The sequence below is a fragment of the Nerophis ophidion genome, linkage group LG12 (genome assembly GCF_033978795.1).
Source record: "Nerophis ophidion isolate RoL-2023_Sa linkage group LG12, RoL_Noph_v1.0, whole genome shotgun sequence".
NCBI classification, from domain to species: Eukaryota; Metazoa; Chordata; class Actinopteri; order Syngnathiformes; family Syngnathidae; genus Nerophis; species Nerophis ophidion.
The window spans coordinates 58,950,220-58,970,947 of record NC_084622.1 but is presented as its reverse complement, the minus strand read 5'-3'; the positions used below and the strand labels follow the sequence as shown (position 1 = coordinate 58,970,947).

At 41.6% G+C, this 20,728-nt stretch overlaps 1 protein-coding gene across 8 annotated transcripts in view; it reads right to left on the bottom strand.

Annotated features, from left to right (window-relative positions):
• Window positions 1–20,728, bottom strand: part of mical3a (microtubule associated monooxygenase, calponin and LIM domain containing 3a) — a 179,874-nt gene that overhangs the window by 9,374 nt on the left and 149,772 nt on the right. For 6 of the 8 annotated variants that reach the window (XM_061917871.1, XM_061917872.1, XM_061917873.1 and 3 more), the window contains 3 exons: window positions 14,958–15,056; window positions 8,781–8,880; window positions 2,544–2,617 (listed from right to left, as the gene is read on the bottom strand). In XM_061917871.1, coding sequence (XP_061773855.1) covers window positions 2,544–2,617; window positions 8,781–8,880; window positions 14,958–15,056 — 273 coding nt within the window. The remainder of the gene's footprint in view (window positions 1–2,543; window positions 2,618–8,780; window positions 8,881–14,957; window positions 15,057–20,728) is intronic. The other 2 variants (XM_061917878.1, XM_061917877.1) reach the window with 1 other exon arrangement.

Here is a 20,728-nt window from a genome sequence, read left to right as displayed (position 1 = left end):
CTTTTCAATATGTTTGAAAGAGAATAGGAAAAAGCAGAGCTCTTTTCCATTTGAGAACAATTACTAACACTTTTATCCACCTTCTGTTCTCAATGTGTACACAATTTACTGCATAAATAAAAAAAAATCTAAAAAAATATAAAGTTGGAATTCAAAAAGTAAGATGAATAAGATTCCCATTTTCAATCAATTCTAAATGTTTATCATGATTCTTCTTCATTGCACTTTGTAACAGTTTCTTAAACTGAGTCATATTAGTACATTAATTAATTTCTTTGCTTAATCCATTCCATAATTTAATTCCACGTACTATTATACTAAAGGTTTTAAGATTATCTTCGACTGCGACCAAATAACATTTTACTGAGGTTGAAGGATGGTCCGATTTTGTCAAACCATCTCTTTAATTTATTCATTTTTTAATACAATAATTAAGAAAGCTGACTTCGTCCTAGGCTGCCCTCGAGACAGCATTGAGGATGTGGCCAAGTCGACATCCATAATGTCCAATCCCTCCCACCCCAGAAGGAGGGCGACCATAGGTCCTTTCTACCCACAGCCATCAGACTTTACAATGCATTAATGTGATCTTTTTTCTTGTTGTGCAATAAGGATGTTATTGTTTTTCATTTTATTTGATCTTTTATCTACATATATTTGTACGAATATGTAGTATTCATCATTTTTTTTTGTTTTTCATCACGTTTTGCTTCTGCTACTATATGTACAAAATTGCACCGCAACAACGTAATTTCCCTGCTGTGCCTACCCTATGAGTTTCTGTACGTTTTTTTCCAAAACAAAACGCAATACTATTGTCAGCAAGTAATACTAAGTTTAATACTAACATACAGATTGAACAGTTTTGGTCCCAGTATTGATCTCTGGGGAACGCCACAGGATATATTTAACGTTGAAGATGTGTTTGCTTAACTTCAAATAGTGTTTCCCTTTTGGTTAAGGAGTTTTTCACACCCAGTTCAAGATCAATCATCTGATGCTATAATACCTTCTTAATTTGTTTTATTAGAAACACTGCAGCTGCACCATGTTCTTTCATCTCCGTAATATCGCTAAAATTCGCTCCATTTTGTCCACTAAAGACGCCATGCGTTTGTTACATCTCGTCTCGATTACTGTAACGTATTATTTTCGGGTCTCCCCATGTCTAGCATTAAAAGATTACAGTTGGTACAAAATGCGGCTGCTAGACTTTTGACAAGAACAAGAAAGTTTGATCACATTACGCCTGTACTGTATATACCTTTATATACATATATACATACATATATACCTATACTGTATATACCTTTATATACATATATACATACATATATACCTGTACTGTATATACCTTTATATACATATATACATACATATATACCTATACTGGCTCACCTGCACTGGCTTCCTGTGCACTTAAGATGTGACTTTAAGGTTTTACTACTTACGTATAAAATACTACACGGTCTAGCTCCATCCTATCTTGCCGATTGTATTGTACCATATGTCCCGGCAAGAAATCTGCGTTCAAAGGACTCCGGCTTATTAGTGATTCCCAAAGCCCAAAAAAAGTCTGCGGGCTATAGAGCGTTTTCCGTTCGGGCTCCAGTACTCTGGAATGCCCTCCCGGTAACAGTTCGAGATGCCACCTCAGTAGAAGCATTTAAGTCTCACCTTAAAACTCATTTGTATACTCTAGCCTTTAAATAGACTCCCTTTTTAGACCAGTTGATCTGCCGTTTCTTTTCTTTCTCCTATGTCCCACTCTCCCTTGTGGAGGGGGTCCGGTCCGATCCGGTGGTCATGTACTGCTTGCCTGTGTATCGGCTGGGGACATCTCTACGCTGCTGATCCGCCTCCGCTTGGGATGGTTTCCTGCTGGCTCCGCTGTGAACGGGACTCTCGCTGCTGTGTTGGATCCGCTTTGGACTGGACTCTCGCGACTGTGTTGGATCCATTATGGATTGAACTTTCACAGTATCATGTTAGACCCGCTCGACATCCATTGCTTTCCTCCTCTCCAAGGTTCTCATAGTCATCATTGTCACCGACGTCCCACTGGGTGTGAGTTTTCCTTGCCCTTATGTGGGCCTACCGAGGATGTCGTAGTGGTTTGTGCAGCCCTTTGAGACACTAGTGATTTAGGGCTATATAAGTAAACATTGATTGATTGATGATGTTTACAATCTATTGCATTGGTGATCACTGTCTGTTTAAATGTGAGCTTTGTATCTGTATTAGTTCTCTGTGAGTGTTCTATTGTTGTTTATGAATTTGTCTAATCTGTTAATAGTTTTTCAATAATTTTAGAAAATTGTGTAAGTAAAGGTCTGTAATTAGCTAGGTGGCTAACAGGGATATATATAATTTACCTGTGTGAAGTGAGTCCCCTTTTCATTGGAAATATTACAACAATTTTGTCGAATGATGAAAAGTGGATGCAGACGGAAGACTATATATTTGTTACACCAATTGGTGGTTTTGATATGTATAGAATAAACACATAGTTTGTATTAGGTTAATTAATTCAACAAACTCACCTTCCACAGCCATTCGCTCCCTGAGTTCCTGCTGCAGTCGACTCTGTCGGTCCTCGAGCTCCAATTCTCTGGCGCTTGGAGACAAAATGTAGACAAACCCCTTTAATAACCATGACAAGTACAGTAGCTCTGAAGTTACTTCAAACATTAACGGAGGCTGATATCTGAAATAAAGGCATGATTCCAAAAGGGTTACGGCCAACACTCTGATTTACATGGCATCTCATGTATCAATCTCACATTGATATATCATCAAGGTTTACACGTTTTTAACACACCCTGAAAAATGAGAAGTGAGGAAGCTTCATGCAAGAAGGTCCTTCAGGACAGACGAAAATTGAGTCTTAATAAAAGCGAAGCAATATCAAGAGCCAAAGCTGTCACCACCTTTGTACGTTGCTTGACGTTTTATTTTAAATTCAATCGTGTTTTTCACCTTCTGTATCAAAGTGCTGGGACTCACAACTTCCTTTGGCCTCATAGTGGGTTATTTTGCTGTCGTAATCCATAACAAAAAGCAGACTGGCTCAGTCGACAACACGTGGGATACTTTGTATGGGAACCGATTTCGCAGAATGATACGGTGGCAAAGTAACTAGTTGATTACGCGCAATGTTTGGCTGTACAATTAACACGGCGGTTTATGAAAATGGGGGGTTAAAGTTTTGCGAAAATTAACATCGACAACCTAACCAAAGCTCCTTTTTTTTTTTTTTTTTCCCGCAAGATGGCGCTGCTGTAGGCAGGAGCTCTGTGCTCTTGTGTCATCCTTTTGTGTTTCCCTCTTGTTTTCATGTCTTATTATATTTTTTTGCCTTTTGGTCCGGGACCCTTTGGGACTGTGTGACAAGGGGTGGCACTTTTGTGACCTCTGTGGTGCTTTTTTGTGGACTTCTGGATCTGCCTCCCGGGAGCCTTTTGGCCATGGAGACCAGCTGCTGGGTCTCTGCCACACCAGAGTCGGTTTGGAGGGACTGGAGGAGATGCGGATGAGGGGACAGGGCACTGAGCGCTGGGACGGAGAGGCTTGGCGGTGTCTTGGCTGGGTGAGCAGGTGTCAGACACCTCAGTCACCTTGGACGTATCCTCACTCATCCATGCGGACTGGACACTGGCCGAGAGTGGAGTCGGCTGTCTTGGTTGCTTTGTTGGGTCTGCTCCTGTCTCTGGCCATGCTCCCTCCACCCCAGCGGACGATGGCGTGGAACACCGCAGAGGCCACCACAGTGGATATGTTTCTTTTACTTTTTATTCATAGCTGTATGTAGAAGTGTCTGCTTGTATCTGCTGCTTTAATGTCTTTAATGTCCTCTGTGTTCTTTGATGTTTGATGTTTCCCTCTTACACACATGGAAGAGGGATGTGTACTATGGCTATGAGTTGTTGTTTTTTCCCTTGGCCTCAGTCTGCACCCCCTCTCCAGGGCCCAGGCTAAGACCGATTGTTTTATTTTATTTTAATCTTTTATTCCCCCCCCCCCTACTTGTTTACCTGTATCTCATTTTTTTTTGTAAGGAGCGCTGGAAGCCGGCAGACCCGTCAGCGATCCTGTTCTCTGTTCTGTCTCCCTTTAATGTTTGTCTGATCTTGAATGGGATTGTGCTGAAAATTGTAATTTTCCAGAAGGAATAAATAAAGTACTATCTAATCTAATCTATCTAATCTAATTATACAAAAACAGACATACTCGTGTATTGCATAATATAAAAGAGAAGAGAACATGTTGCAGCATTTGTGCTTGCTGACGCTAAGTCATTAAGGACTCTGCTCTATCTGCTAACATACATACTGTAATGTTATGTATAATTAATCAGATTTGAGTTAATTAACTTTTTCATAAAACATGATATGTTGTAGCCGTAGTAGTAATGTCAAGTGAATTATATTTTAAATAGCGCTTTTTCTCTAGAGACCTAAAGAGCTTTTTACATTGTGAAACCCATTATTTACATGTTTTTCAAGCTATATTTAAACTAGTGTGGGTGGCACTGGGAGTATGGTGGCTAACGTGTCTTGCCAAAGGCCACAAAGATAGTGACTACGATAACGGAGGCTGGAATCAAACCTGCAACCCTAATGTTGCTGGCACGGCAGCTACACCCTCTGAGAGACGCCGCCCCAGTAGTAATAATTCGGCTGCAGCGAATAATCAGATCTGATTCATATCATATTTGATTGATGTTTCCTTTAATGACAGCATCAAAGCAAGGACATTTATTCCCTCTCAATGATTTACTTGATCGAACCAGGGTGGTGGGAGGAGTTTAGGGTCAATGCTGGTTTCCGCAAGTCACATCTAAAGGGGTCGTATTATAATTTTTTTCTGCCTTTAAGACGCTTTTTTGTGGTCTACATAACATGTAATGGTGGTTCTTTACAAAATGTTGCATTGATTTTGTTTAACAGACCGTCTTCAAGCCGCTTTCGGTCTCTTCAGGATTTGCCGTTTTGTGGGTGGTCTTATTTTATGTGCCTCCACTTCGACTGGGTCTCTACACCGTCAGCCATGATGTAGTTTTTAGCGCTTCCATATCGAGTCTACTGACAAATAGAAGTTAGACTTTGTACTAGAAATGGCAACAGAAAACATGCCAGTCTACCCCACAACAAGAAGATAGAGAACAAGAAGGACATAATTGACTACAATGGCGGACTCGAGCAGAACTCTTGGAGTAAAACCATATCTTTTTGCAACTCAACGCAAAAAAAACGGAAATGCTGATTATCGGTCCTGCTAGACACCGACCTCTATTTAATAATACAACTCTAACATTTGACAACCAAACAATTACACAAGGCGACACGGTAAAGAATCTGGGTATTATCTTCGACCCAACTCTCTCCTTTGAGGCACACATTAAAAGCGTTACTAAAACGGCCTTCTTTCATCTCCGTAATATCGCTAAAATTCGCTCCATTTTGTCCACTAAAGACGCCGAGATCATTATCCATGCTTTTGTTACGTCTCGCCTCGAGTACTGTAACGTATTATTTTCGGGTCTCCCCATGTCTAGCATTAAAAGATTACAGTTGGTACAAAATGCGGCTGCTAGACTTTTGACAAGAACAAGAAAGTTTGATCACATTACGCCTGTACTGTATATACCTTTATATACATATATACATACATATATACCTATACTGTATATACCTTTATATACATATATACATACATATATACCTGTACTGTATATACCTTTATATACATATATACATACATATATACCTATACTGTATATACCTTTATATACATATATACATACATATATACCTGTACTGTATATACCTTTATATACATATATACATACATATATACCTATACTGGCTCACCTGCACTGGCTTCCTTTGCACTTAAGATGTGACTTTAAGGTTTTACTACTTACGTATAAAATACTACACGGTCTAGCTCCATCCTATCTTGCCGATTGTATTGTACCATATGTCCCGGCAAGAAATCTGCGTTCAAAGGACTCCGGCTTATTAGTGATTCCCAAAGCCCAAAAAAAGTCTGCGGGCTATAGAGCTTTTTCATTTCGGGCTCCAGTACTCTGGAATGCCCTCCCGGTAACAGTTCGAGATGCCACCACAGTAGAAGCATTTAAGTCTCACCTTAAAACTCATTTGTATACTCTAGCCTTTAAATAGACTCCCTTTTTAGACAAGTTGATCTGCCGTTTCTTCTCTTTTCCTCCTATGTCCCACTCTCCCTTGTGGAGGGGGTCCGGTCCGATCCGGTGGCCATGTACTGCTCGCCTGTGTATCGGCTGGGGACATCTCTACGCTGCTGATCCGCCTCCGCTTGGGATGGTTTCCTGCTGGCTCCGCTGTGAACGGGACTCTCGCTGCTGTGTCGGATCCGCTTTGGACTGGACTCTCGCGACTGTGTTGGATCCATTATGGATTGAACTTTCACAGTATCATGTTAGACCCGCTCGACATCCATTGCTTTCCTCCTCTCCAAGGTTCTCATAGTCATCATTGTCACCGACGTCCCACTGGGTGTGAGTTTTCCTTGCCCTTATGTGGGCCTACCGAGGATGTCGTAGTGGTTTGTGCAGCCCTTTGAAACACTAGTGATTTAGGGCTATATAAGTAAACATTGATTGATATATGGAGATATCCGCTGACGTCACGTGTTGGACAAGTTGTGCAAATTTAAAAAATCTTTTTTGAAGGAAGTATAAATGAAGGCAAGATTATTCTTTAAAAATCCCCCCAGTGCCTCCATGGTTTGATTTTACATTTTCAGGGCTAATGTAGATCTCAAATACACAATAACAGGTAACAATAGGTACAAAAAGGGGCGGCATGGCGTAGTGGTTAAAGCGGCCGTGCCAGAAACCTGAGGGTTGCAGGTTCGCTCCCCGCCTCTTGACATCCAAATCGCTGCCGTTGTGTCCTTGGGCAGGACACTTCACCCTTGCTCCCGGTGCCGCTCACACTGGTGAATGAATGATGGGTGTTGGTCGGAGGGGCCGTAGTCGCAAACTAGCAGCTTCGCTTCCGTCAGTCTACCCCGGGGCAGCTGTGGTTACAAATGTAGGTTACCACCACCAGGTGTGAATGAATGATGGGTTTTCACTTCTCTGTGAGCGCTTTGAGTATCTAATAATAGAAAAGCGCAATATAAAAACTATCCATCCATCCATTTTCTACCGCTTATTCCTTTTCGGGGTCGCGGGGGGCGCTGGCGCCTATCTCAGCTACAATCGGGCGGGAGGCAGGGTACATCCTGGACAAGTCGCCACCTCATCACAGGGCCAACACAGATAGACAGACAACATTCACACACTAGGGACCATTTAGTGTTGCCAATCAACCTATCCCCAGGTGCATGTCTTTGGAAGTGGGAGGAAGCCGGAGTACCCGGAGGGAACCCACGCTGTCACGGGGAGAACATGCAAACTCCACACAGAAAGATCCCGAGTCTGGATTTGAACCCAGGACTCCAGGACTAATCCATTATTATTATAAAAAGTTGGTTTAAAACTTTATGTATTACTAAGTAACTTTTTTTTTCCCCCAAGATGGCGCTGCTGTAGTGGCTGCTGTAGGCAGGAGCTCTGTGCTCTTGTGTCATCCTTTTGTGTTTCCCTCTTGTTTTCATGTCTTATTATATTTTTTTGCCTTTTGGTCCGGGACCCTTTGGGACTGTGTGACGAGGGGTGGCACTTTCGTGACCTTTGTGGTGCTTTTTTTGGGGACTTCTGGATCTGCCTCCCGGGAGCCTTTTGGCCATGGAGACCAGCTGCTGGGTCTCTGCCACACCGGAGTCGGTTTGGAGGGACTGGAGGAGATGCGGATGAGGGGACAGGACTGCAGAGTTTGGAGGGACTGGAGGAGATGCGGATGAGGGGACAGGGCTGCGGAGCTAGCACTGAGCGCTGGGATGGAGAGGCTTGGCGGTGTCTTGGCTGGGTGAGCAGGTGTCAGACACCTCAGTCACCTTGGACGTATCCTTGCTCATCCATGCGGACTGGACACTGGCCGAGAGTGGAGTCGGCTGTCTTGGTTGCTTTGTTGGGTCTGCTCCTGTCTCTGGCCATGCTCCCTCCACCGCAGAGGGCACCACAGTGGATATGTTTCTTTTACTTTTTATTCATAGCTGTATGTAGAAGTGTCTGCTTGTATCTGCTGCTTTAATGTCTTTAATGTCCTCTGTGTTCTTTGATGTTTCCCTCTTACACACATGTAAGAGGGATGTGTTCGATGGCTATGAGTTGTTTTTTTCCCTTGGCCCCAGTCTGCACCCCCTCTCCAGGGCCCAGGCTAAGACCGATTTTTTTTAATTTTATTTTAATCTTCTTCTTTTATTCTCCCCCCCTTGTTTACCTGTATCTCATCTTTTTTGTAAGGGGCGCTGGAAGCCGGCAGACCCGTCAGCGATCCTGTTCTGTCTCCCTGTAATGTTTGTCTGATCTTGAATGGGATTGTGCTGAAAATTTTAATTTTCCTGAAGGAACTCTCCTGACGGAATAAATAAAGTATATCTAATCTAATCTAAGTAAAACAAAATGCTTAACCTAAGTAAAAACACCAAAAACCTAATATAAATTGTAATGTAAACTATTATGGAGCATTTTTCTGATATGCCATTGAATTCCATTGTCTTTATGACCAACGTTCCAAAGATTTCTTCCAGAAGCTGCAGTGTGCTTCATATCGAGTCTTTTCACATAACGTCCCCAACCAGAAAGTAGGCCATAGTAAAAGCTAAAGCACAAGTATATGACTTACAATATCATGAGCTCTGATTCATAGCGGACCAAGGCGTTCTTCTCCTGAACTAGCTTGAACCACTCCTGCATTAGTTTGGGATCATCCTTCTTGCCCATGCCTGTAGAAAAGAGCAATCAGAATTTCAAAAGGAGAGTGGAGGCAACGGGCAGGGCATCACAAGAACACACACACAAGGGCCAATGTCTGGTAATGCAATGACAGCCAGGCAAGGACGTCCTTGCTGAGGGATGGTGAGGTAGAAGGATGGACTCCACACCAATGTGGTGTGTTGGTCCATACTTCTCAGGGTCACAGAAAGATGGTATGGAGGATTCAACTTCAGTGAGGTGTGCATACAACCAACCCTGACACACAAACAACCACGTAGTAGAAACAAAATCAATAGTTGGAATAATCTATTCAATTAACCTGGTTTGGTCTGTGTGACATGCGTAAGTGTTCTTTTTGAGCCACTCTATTGTTCATTCTCTTGTCGGGTAATCAGAATAGAAACTGGTGGGGGACGTGGGAGGAATAAAACAAGCCGAAAGAAAATCAGCAGCCAAAACTTTGGACTAAACCCAAAGACTTAAAAAAAAAACAAGTCCGACTCAGCCCAACCCATCAGCCAAAATAGAATGATTAAAATCCAATAAATGCAAAGCAGCTGAAGAGAAAACAACATTTATCAACTATAAATTGCCTTTCCATCATAAAATGAAGGTGAATGCTGAGAGAATGTTGTATTAAAAACCACACATAGTGGTTACCCACAGTAGTAATACATCATAAATCTGACCTTTGTTAGCGACTAGGGATCAATTAGATTGGTTCTTTGAGCTGGATTTACACTGCAGATATGAGTTCTCGATTCCCATTTACCGTGTGTATAATTGTTTGTTTTATGTTATCAGTCCCCCCCGCAACCTGAAGAGAAACAAGCTGTAGAAAATTTATCATGGACATTTGTTTATAGTCCAATAAATCATATCCAATACCGTGATGTATAATTTACGCAACACCTAAGACAACAACGGTGTGCACGTGGCCAAAAGGGAATAAAAAAAAACTATTGTACATGCCAGAGCAGAAACCCAACAAATATCTTGGAAGTTAAAAAGAGGCAAGCTCAGTTAGGATGTACCTTATAAGTCAGGGGTAGGGAACCTATGGCTTGGGAGCCGGATGTGGCTCTTTTGATGACTGCATCTGGCTCTCAGATAAATCTTAGCTGACATTACTTAACATAATAAGTAATATTTTGGAGATATTTTTAAGAAACTTGGAGTGTTTTATCACTTTTATGCAGATGACTGCCAAATTTATATGCCGATTTCAAAAAGCCACGCCCCCTGACCCCCCTTCTTAACTGTCTAGGCGACGTCAAGGCTTGGTTAGCCCAGAATGTTTTAATAATGAATGAGGGAAAAACGGAAATTTTAGTTTTTGGTCCGGCCCTCACTGACTTGGGACCATTGCAAAATGATGTGCGTCCCAAAGTCACCAGCCTTGGCGTCACTATAGACAGCCATTTTAAACTAGACAAGTCAATGGCGTTTTAAAATCGTGTTTTTATCACCTTCGTCTTTTAGTAAAGGTTAAACCCTTTTTATCTTTTAACCTTTTTGAACAAGTGGTGCATGCTTTTATTTCAAGTGGCCTGGACTACTGCAATGCACTTTATGCTGGCATTAGCCCAAAAGCTCTCTCCCGGTTGCAGTTAGTCCAGAAGGCGGCAGCACGACTTTTAACAGGGGCCAGGAAACGCCAGCATATAACCCCAATTCTTCAGAGTTTGCACTGGCTCCCTGTTCATTTTAGAATGGATTTTAAAACATTGCTGTTTGTTTTTAAATCTTTACATGGACTGGCACCTCAATATATCTCGGACCTCATCCAAATTTACATTCCTCTGAGGTCCGAGAGCCAGTTCCAGCTCGTGGTGCCCAAGACCAGACTTAAGACCAGGGGAGACAGGGCCTTCTCTGTGGTCGGCCCTAAGCTCTGGAACACTCTGCCCCTCCATGTTCAAACTGCTTCCACAGTGGAGTGTTTTAAGTCTCGTCTTAAGACCCACTTTTATTCTTTGGCTTTTAACACTACGTGAGTTGTGTGGTCCTCTGTTCTCTGTTGTCCTCTGTGTTTTTTATACACTTTGATTTCTATTTTAATGTTTTAATTGATTTTACCCTTTAAAATAGTTTTTAAATCATATTTGTTTTTATTGGTTTTATATTTATTTATTTTTTGTTTTTATTCAGTCATTGGTGGAGCATAATATATATATATATACTTTTTTTAAATTTTATTTATTTATTTTTTACAATTGTTTTTAACATGGCTGTGCAGCACTTTGGAAACGTTATTGTTGTTTAAATGTGCTATATAAATAAAGTGGATTGGATTGGATTGAATAATTCCGCTGGTAATCACAGTGTTAAAAATAACGTTCAAAATATAAAACATTCTCATGCATTTTAATCCATTCATCCGTTTTCTACCACACCTGTTCAACAAGTATTTTATTAATTATTGGTTTGCTTAAAAATAAACATGTTATTAAAAGATGCAAGACTTAATATACTCTAGAAAATGTTGGTCTTACTTATAAATGTACGTATTTAGTTGTATTCAGTGTTAAAAAAAAATATTATATGGCTCTCATGGAAATACTTTTTAAAATATTTGGCTTTCATGGCTCTCTCAGCCAAAAAGGTTCCCGACCCCTGTTGTAAGTAGACAGAATGATTGGTTTACATTTCATTCACCATTGGCAGATATGTTGGATCCAAGCGTATATCCTGATGCATACAGTACATAAAAATAATAACACTGTAGTGCGGGGGTGTCAGACTTGTTTTCATTCAGGACTGCCCTTGGACGGCCGCTTGTAACAGTGAATAAACTGTATACGTGAAAGTATAATTACCTTATATTTTTAGTGATGGCTGACTTAGTTTGAAACAATAAGTCAATGTGACAAGCAAGTATTAAGGTTTGATCGATATCAGCCAAAAACCAAGTATCAGATGATATCTGATAGAGAAGTCCTGAATCGTGTTTACTTGTGCAAAGCTGGACAGCACAGCTAAATGTCCTCCAATAAGCACACAAGTTTGGTCTTTTGTAGTATTTTAGTCAAGTCATTTACAAAAGGTAAAGATGGTAAGCTACTCGGAGTTAGCAGCTACAGTACACAACAGCTACAGTAAACACACTATTCAGTACACAAACTAGACAAACTTAAAACACGTCCTTTATTGAAGAATATTACAGTCTAAAACACTACATTTGTCACTATGAAGTATAAAATAGTTACAGTTGCATACTACTTAAATATAAAGTCTGAAGCAGAAGTGTATTCGTATCCAGTAACAAACGTGTCTGCATTATTCAACGAACTGTCATGAGCTTTATTTAATACATTTTATGTGGTCATAAGGGGTTACCAGAAAACAAATTACTACTCCATTTCAATTTAAAGACAGCATTAATCCATTCTAGATTATTATATGTATGTAGGTTACTGTTTTTCATAATTACCATCAATAACTGTTTTAATCATTTCACTTGGTCAACCCTTTTGTAACATTCCTTGTTAAAAGTCTATATCAGGGGTGCCCACACTTTTTTTGCAGGCGAGCTACTTTTCAATTGACCAACTCGAGGGGATCTACCTCATTTATATATATCATTTATATTTATTTATTTATGAAAGAGACATTTTTGTAAACAAGTTAAATGTGTTTAATGATAATACAAGCATGTGTAACACATATAGATGCCTTTCTTTCACAAAGACAAGAATATAAGTTGGTGTATTACCTGATTCTGATGACTTGCATTGATTGGAATCAGACAGTAATGATGATAACGCCCACATTTTCAAATGGAGGAGAAAAAAAGTTACCAATACCACATGAAAGTGGTTGGTTTTTGGCATCTAATTCATCCAGCTTCCATACACTTTACAAGAAAAACATTGGCGGCAAATTCCGTAGCTTGCTTGATTGACATTCACGGCACCCGAGGGTCTTGTGAGATGACGCTGGCTGCTGCCAGTTCATTATTATGAAAAAATGACAGAGAGGAAGGCCAGAAACACTTTTTATTTCAACAGACTTTCGCGCCGTCCCTTCCGTCAAAACTCTAAAGGCCGACTGCACATTTCCTATCTTCACAATAAAAGCCCTGCTTCATGCTGCCTGCGCTAACAAAATAAGAGTCTCGGAAAGCTGGCGTGCACAAGTGATGTGCACGCCAGCTTTCTGACGGATCGCATGTGCACGCCAGTTTTCCGAGACTCTGTATTTAGTTAGCGCAGGCAGCATGAAGCAGGGCTTTTATTGTGAAGATAGGAAATGTGCAGTCGGCCTTTAGAGTTTTGACGGAAGGTACGGCGCGAAAGTCTGTTGAAATAAAAAGTGTTTCTCGCCTTCCTCTCGGTCATATTTTCATAATAATGATCTTGCAGCAGCCAGCGTCATCTCACAAGACCCTCCGGTACCGTGAATGTCATTTAAGTGACGTCTTGGTGAAGATTGAGGATCACTCATTTTTAGGTCTATTTTTTTTAAAAGCCTGGCTGGAGATCGACTGACACACCCCCCGCGGTCGACTGGTAGCTCGCGATCGACGTAATGGGCACCCCTGGTCTGTATGATTTCTGCTGATATCGTATTAGATCAATATCGGTATCGGCCAAAACTGAAGGTTACAATAATGGTATTGTGTCAGAAGTGAAAACTAATCAGGACGCCCCTAAATTAGGTATTTATGTATTGATAACGAAAACATTTTCTAAATATCTTGTTGTGTGATCAGATAAGTATAACATTTAGAAGCTATGCAATTGCATGCAAATCTTCATGTCAAAATTGAAAGATAAAATACATAATGATGAAATGCTTTACTATTTCCAAGCTTTCGCGGGCTGCATAAAATGATGTGGCAGGCAATAACTGGCCCTCAGGCCATTAATTTCACACATGTGCTGTAGTGCAAATCCAGCCTTAGCGGCAATCCTGCAGGAACGATCTCGGCTGAGATAACCAATAGTTATAAGTACATTTGACATTTGAACCCTGACACTGCTACATTATGCATATCGCAATTCAATGTTGAAATATGCAAGTGGTTGTCTCTCAGCACTCATACAAGGGTTTGAATGAATTATCAAATAAAAATGTAATGTCTATAAAAACCAATAGCTGGGTTCAAACTGCACTATTAGGTCTGCCATGCTAAGAGAAGTCAGCCTTTTTCTCCCCATTGCATGCGACAGGAGATATGGAGCCCTTTTCTTAAATGGCAGCAGCAGATGATTGAAACATTCAAAAGAAATGCAAATGTAGCACAACGTTCTTGGCCAAGATGAAGCACAGGCGCCATTAAAATGAAAATGTTTGCATAGTTGAAAGGGTAGCCAGAGAATCATGGCCTGAGTTTTCAGGACCACCCAGTTATGATTTTTTTTTTCCACTCCATCTCCAAAGTATATCAACCTTATGGACCATCCCCACCACCACCAGCCCTCAGCCCAAGGTTCCAAAGACAGCGCAGGGCAGCTCCCAGTGAAAGGCAGAATAACAAACAAAACATAAAAACAGCTGTAAAGCAGAAATCAATCAGATAACACAGGAAAAGAAAAGATTGTGTCTTCACACAATTTGAAACCCAAGCAAAATCACCACAGGCAGGTTTTGGTCACACAACAGAACAAACCATATGATACATTAAATTTTAAAACTTGCTTTATGCAGGGTTTAAATATTTATAACACATCTTCACACCATGCATGGTTCTCACTCCTGAATAATAACCTTGCCTGCAAGCTATAGCCATGGCACAGGTGTTCATTACCCTGCTTTTTGGGATTTTATGACACACTACTTTTTACCCAAAAAAAATAAAAGAGAAGAAAAAACACATCCACTGAGATAAACTATAATTATGTAGATATTTAGCCAACCAGAAACATGCAGTTGGTTTAAAACACACAGCACAAAGTAGTTTCCCCTTTAAATGTGATATTCTGAGGAAATTACCAAGCCAAAATAAAACCAAAAGAGAGAATGGGTAAAAGGCCAGGATGATGACAAAGGGTTCAAGAGGGTCGCCCGGTTCTGTAGAACCCCTGTGGTTGCCATAGTAACCTGCCACACCCGTCAAGCAGAGGCGGCGAGGTTACATTACCTTCAGGGGAACAGCAGAGGCAGAAGGGGAGAGGTCTCCGACGTTGCGTCCCCACAAAGGGCTCAACTTCCACAAGACAGGGGGAAAGAGAGCGGGGGACTGACGCAGACACAGGTGCAGAATAGAGAAGTGATGGATACAAACGATGTTGCAGTGAGAAAGCATAGAGGACACACAGGGTGTGGGAGGGCGAGGGGGACACAGTGTGATGAGAAAGAGAAAAAACACGGAGGTGAAAATCAAAAGAAGGGTAGCAACATTGAGACAGGAAGAAGACAAATCACCTCGGAGGAGGTGGGAGAGACCATCTCTGTGGTATGAGGAATGAACAAAGTAGAAGGAAAATAGAAAACAGTGTAGGCAGCAGGAAAAAAAGCCTTTTTTGATAAGGGTCCCTGCAGGTATCAACTAAGACTTTTTTAAGACCATTATGAATATAATTTGAGACCATTTCATATCCATACGGACAAAAAAGAACAAAGACTAAGGAAAATCAGAGGGCCAGAATAAAATGTAAGTATATGAATTAATTCACTGATCTTTCAAGTTGGAAAACAAAATGGTTAAACCAGGGGTGCCCACACTTTTTCTGCAGGCGAGCTACTTTTCAATTGACCAACTCGAGGGGATCTACCTCATTTATATATATCATTTATATTTATTTATTTATGAAAGAGACATTTTTGTAAACAAGTTAAATGTGTTTAATGATAATACAAGCATGTGTAACACATATAGATGTCTTTCTTTCACAAAGACAAGAATATAAGTTGGTGTATTACCTGATTCTGATGACTTGCATTGATTGGAATCAGACAGTAATGATGATAACGCCCACATTTTCAAAGGGAGGAGAAAAAAGTTGTCCTTTCTGTACAATACCACATGAAAGTGGTTGGTTTTTGGCATCTAATTCATCCAGCTTCCATACACTTTACAAGAAAAACATTGGCGGCAAATTCCGTAGCTTGCTTGATTGACATTCACGGCACCCGAGGGTCTTGTGAGATGACGCTGGCTGCTGCCAGTTCATTATTATGAAAAAATGACAGACAGGAAGGCGAGAAACACTTTTTATTTCAACAGACTTTCGCGCCGTCCCTTCCGTCAAAACTCTAAAGGCCGACTGCACATTTCCTATCTTCACAATAAAAGCCCTGCTTCATGCTGCCTGCGCTAACAAAATAAGAGTCTCAGAAAGCTGGCGTGCACAAGTGATGTGCACGCCAGCTTTCTGAGGGATCGCTTGTGCACGCCAGTTTTCCGAGACTCTGTATTTAGTTAGCGCAGGCAGCATGAAGCAGGGCTTTTATTGTGAAGATAGGAAATGTGCAGTCGGCCTTTAGAGTTTTGACGGAAGGTACGGCGCGAGAGTCTGTTGAAATAAAAAGTGTTTCTGGCCTTCCTCTCGGTCATATTTTCATAATAATGATCTTGCAGCAGCCAGCGTCATCTCACAAGACCCTCCGGTACCGTGAATGTCATTTAAGTGACGTCTTGGTGAAGATTGATGATCACTCATTTTTAGGTCTATTTTTTTTAAAAGCGTGGCTGGAGATCGACTGACACACCCCCCGCGGTCGACTGGTAGCTCGCGATCGACGTAATGGGCACCCCTGGGTTAAACCAACTAAATACACCATAAGCCTCTCTATTGTAAACTAATTCAAATAAATATTAGAAATCATAACGGATAATTTTTCAGATTTGCCACTGAAGTTTTTTCTTGCAAAAGGTGCAGTGTGCGTCATATCATGTGTTTTCAACCCGAACGCCAGAAATGGTAGAGGGAAGCACAACAACATATTGCCTGTGAAAGGGATTTTTAAGGCTAAATTGTTATCTTTCGCAGTGTTTTGGCGGCTGTCAGAATTGAGCAAACGGATAAAAAACATCTACAGCACTACTACTGGATCTGCACAAAATAGTGAAAAACAAAGAGTGCAGACAAAGTGATTATCGAAAATCCTCAAACACAATTTGGATGTGAATAATGTGGATAACATTCAAATTTAGTCAGCTCATTTTATAGGTGGTTTGTATTAACACTTTTGTATCTGTTTTTTGAAAACATATTGCTGATAAACAAGAACTAGTTTTTATTTAAGCATGACAAGATCCATCCATCCATTTACTACCGCGTGTCCCTCCCGGGGTGGCTGGAGCCGAAGATGACATTCTCTTAAATCTTCCTTGCTTTGCTCACATCACCATAAACTGAGTGTAAACACGAAACAGACAACTTTGAAAGTGTTTAAATATCAGTGGCTGGATAAACCTGGATGAAGGCTTAGCCATGAGAACATGACCTGAAATTATTGGACTAAATAATAAAAGAGAATAGTTTTTTTTATAGTTTCACTGCTGTAAATTCACTACTGCCACATAAAAATGTGTGTGTTTACTGTATGTAATAGTCTGATTTCACTAATAACATCTCATATTCTCCTTCGACAATTGGCGCCACTTTACCCACATAAAACTCCTTTTGGTGGGCGAGTGGGATTACGTTGATCCTTGTACAGTAGTTGTGCAAGTGCTTGTGGCGTTACAGCACCTTTTGACACAAACTGATCCTGGACTTTTGACGTTTACATTATCATTTCAATCACTTTGATCGTTTTTAACGGTTTCCATCCACCGGCTTCAAGCACGCATTAAATTGATCATTTTGGAGCCAGGACGAAAACCACACTGTTCCTCCTGAATCCGGATCGACAGGCGGATCGGTGCGGCGTCTTCAGTAATGCGGACGTTGTACCGATCCGTTGTGGTGAAGAAGGAGCTGAGCCGGAAGGCAAAGCTCTCAATTTACCGGTCGATCTACGTTCCCATCCTCACCTATGGTCATGAGCTTTGGGTCATGACCGAAAGGATAAGATCACGGGTACAAGCGGCCCAAATGAGTTTCCTCTGCCGTGTGGCGGGTCTCTCCCTTAGAGATAGGGTGAGAAGCTCTGCCATCCGGGAGGAACTCAAAGTAAAGCCGCTGCTCCTTCACATGGAGAGGAGCCAGATGAGGTGGTTCGGGCATCTGGTCAGGATGCCACCCGAACGCCTCCCTAGGGAGGTGTTTAGGGCACGTCCAACCGGTAGGAGGCCACGGGGAAGACCCAGGACACGTTGGGAAGACTATGTCTCCCGGCTGGCCTGGGAACGCCTCGGGATCCCCCGGGAAGAGCTAAACGAAGTGGATGGGGAGAGGGAAGTCTGGGTTTCCCTGCTTAGGCTGCTGCCCCCGCGACCCGACCTCGGATAAGCGGAAGATGATGGATGGATGGATTTTGGAGCCATAAATCGTTGAACTGGAACTTACCCATCTAAATGTAAATGGTAAATGGGTTATACTTGTGTAGCGCTTTTCTATCTTCAAGATACTTAAAGCGCTTTAACACAGACTTCATGAGATCCACTAGTTTTACAGTTCATCACCTTGTTAACATCTAAATGACATAAAATGGTACAATATATGCAAAACAACCAGTTTGGGAATATGGTAATTAACTTGCCTTGCAACACATTATGGCTATAACATACGGTACCATACCACTACACCAATAGACAGAAGAGACCCCCTTTAAAAAATCTATTCGAGGGTAATAGAATTCAGAGAGTACCAACCACGGTCAAAAAAAAAGAAAAGAAAACATTAATACAAACAAACCCATCCATCCATCCATTTCCTACCGCTTATTCCCCTTCGGGGTCGCGGGGGGCGCTGGCGCCTATCTCAGCTACAATCGGGCGGAAGGCAGGGTACACCCTGGACAAGTCGCCACCTCATCGCAGGGCCAACACAGATAGACAGACAACATTCACACACTAGGGACCATTTAGTGTTGCCAATCAACCTATCCCCAGGTGCATGTGTTTGGAAGTGGGAGGAAGCCGGAGTACCCGGAGGGAACCCACGCACTCACGGGGAGAACATGCAAACTCCACACAGAAAGATCCCGAGCCTGGATTTGAACCCAGGACTGCAGGACCTTCGTATTGTGAGGCAGACGCACTAACCCCTCTGCCACCGTGAAGCCCTACAAACAAACCCACAACCAAAATTTCCTCAGATACACTGGAGACCGACCCGGGCTATTCATCTGGCAAGTTCAGTTCCAAACGTGTGATTAAAAAATGTTGCACCAAATTCCGAAAACATTAAAGTGCTCATAATACAACAAGGACATTGGATCACTGGAAACACGTTGGTAGATCCTTGCATTGACATTTTAACCTTGCTAGCAAACCTAGAAAATTGGGATCTAAACTTGTGATGTTCATAACTTAGGCACACCTTTAGGTCTTCTACTTTTTGGTAGTTATTTTTTACGTAATGTGATTTATGTAACTAAGGTGTAGCTGTAGCTTGTTTATTCCAGATGCAGTCAGTAGTTCTTTGATGTTTGCCTCTTACACACATGGAAGAGGGATGTGTACCATGGTTATGAGTTGTTTTTTTATTTTTTTATTTTTTTTCCCTTGGCCTCAGTCTGCACCTCCTCTCCAGGGCCCAGGCAAAGACCGGTTTTTTACATTTTATTTTAATCTTCTATTTTTTTCTCCCCCCCTTTGTTTACCTTTATCTCATCTTTTTTGTAAGGGGCGCTGGAAGCCGGCAGACCCGTCAGCGATCCTGTTCTGTCTCCCTGTAATGTTTGTCTGATCTTGAATGGGATTGTGCTGAAAATTTTAAATTTTCCTGAAGGAACTCTCCTGATGGGATAAATAAAGTACTATCTAATCTATCTATCTAATCTAATCTAATCTAGTTGTTTGTTTGACTTTTTTAGCTATACCTCAAAGTTCCATTTTAGGTTCTATCTTTTTTTATCATTTGGCTTTTTCAACCGGCGGCCCGCAAGTTCCTTTGAAATGAAAAAAACGTGTGAGACACTCACATTTTTGCAGAAAATATTTAAAAAAAAAAAGAAAAAAAAAAGAGTGCTGTCTGATTAGCATTTTTTGCAGAGGGTCCCTAAAAAAACAACAACAACCAAAACAACAACAACAGAGCGGTCCTGCCATTCTTAAAAAAATAACACACCAAAGTGAAGTGAATTATATTTATATAGCGCTTTTCTCTAGTGACTCAAAGCGCTTTACATAGTGAAACCCAATATCTAAGTTACATTTAAACCAGTGTGGGTGGCACTGGGAGCAGGTGAGTAAAGTGTCTTGCCCAAGGACACAACGGCAGTGACTAGAATGGCAGAAGTGGGAATCGAACCTGCAACCCTCAAGTTGCTGGCACGGCCGCTCTACCAACCGAGCTAAACCGCCCCAAATCAAACATCTTCTGGTTCCCCGGAATATAAAAAAAGGACTAACAGCAAAGGGAGAAGTCGGGCCCCTCAGTCTTTCCCTTTCTGGAAATGTGGCCCCCAAAGAAATGTACCGTAATTGAATATCCATGTTGTAGACAACACTGCAGACAATATTCTTTAGTTGGTAAACTGGGCATATTTTACCCTTGAGGTCATTAATTTTACATACTGTATCAGTATTAGCAATTTTTCATTATCATCTTTCATCCATCCATCCATCCATCTTCTTCCGCTTATCCGAGGTCGGGTCGCGGGGGCAACAGCCTAAGCAGGGAAACCCAGACTTCCCTCTCCCCAGCCACTTCGTCTAGCTCTTCCCGGGGGATCCCGAGGCGTTCCCAGGCCAGCCGGGAGACATAGTCTTCCCAACGTGTCCTGGGTCTTCCCCGTGGCCTCCTACCGGTTGGACGTGCCCTAAACACCTCCCTAGGGAGGCGTTCGGGTGGCATC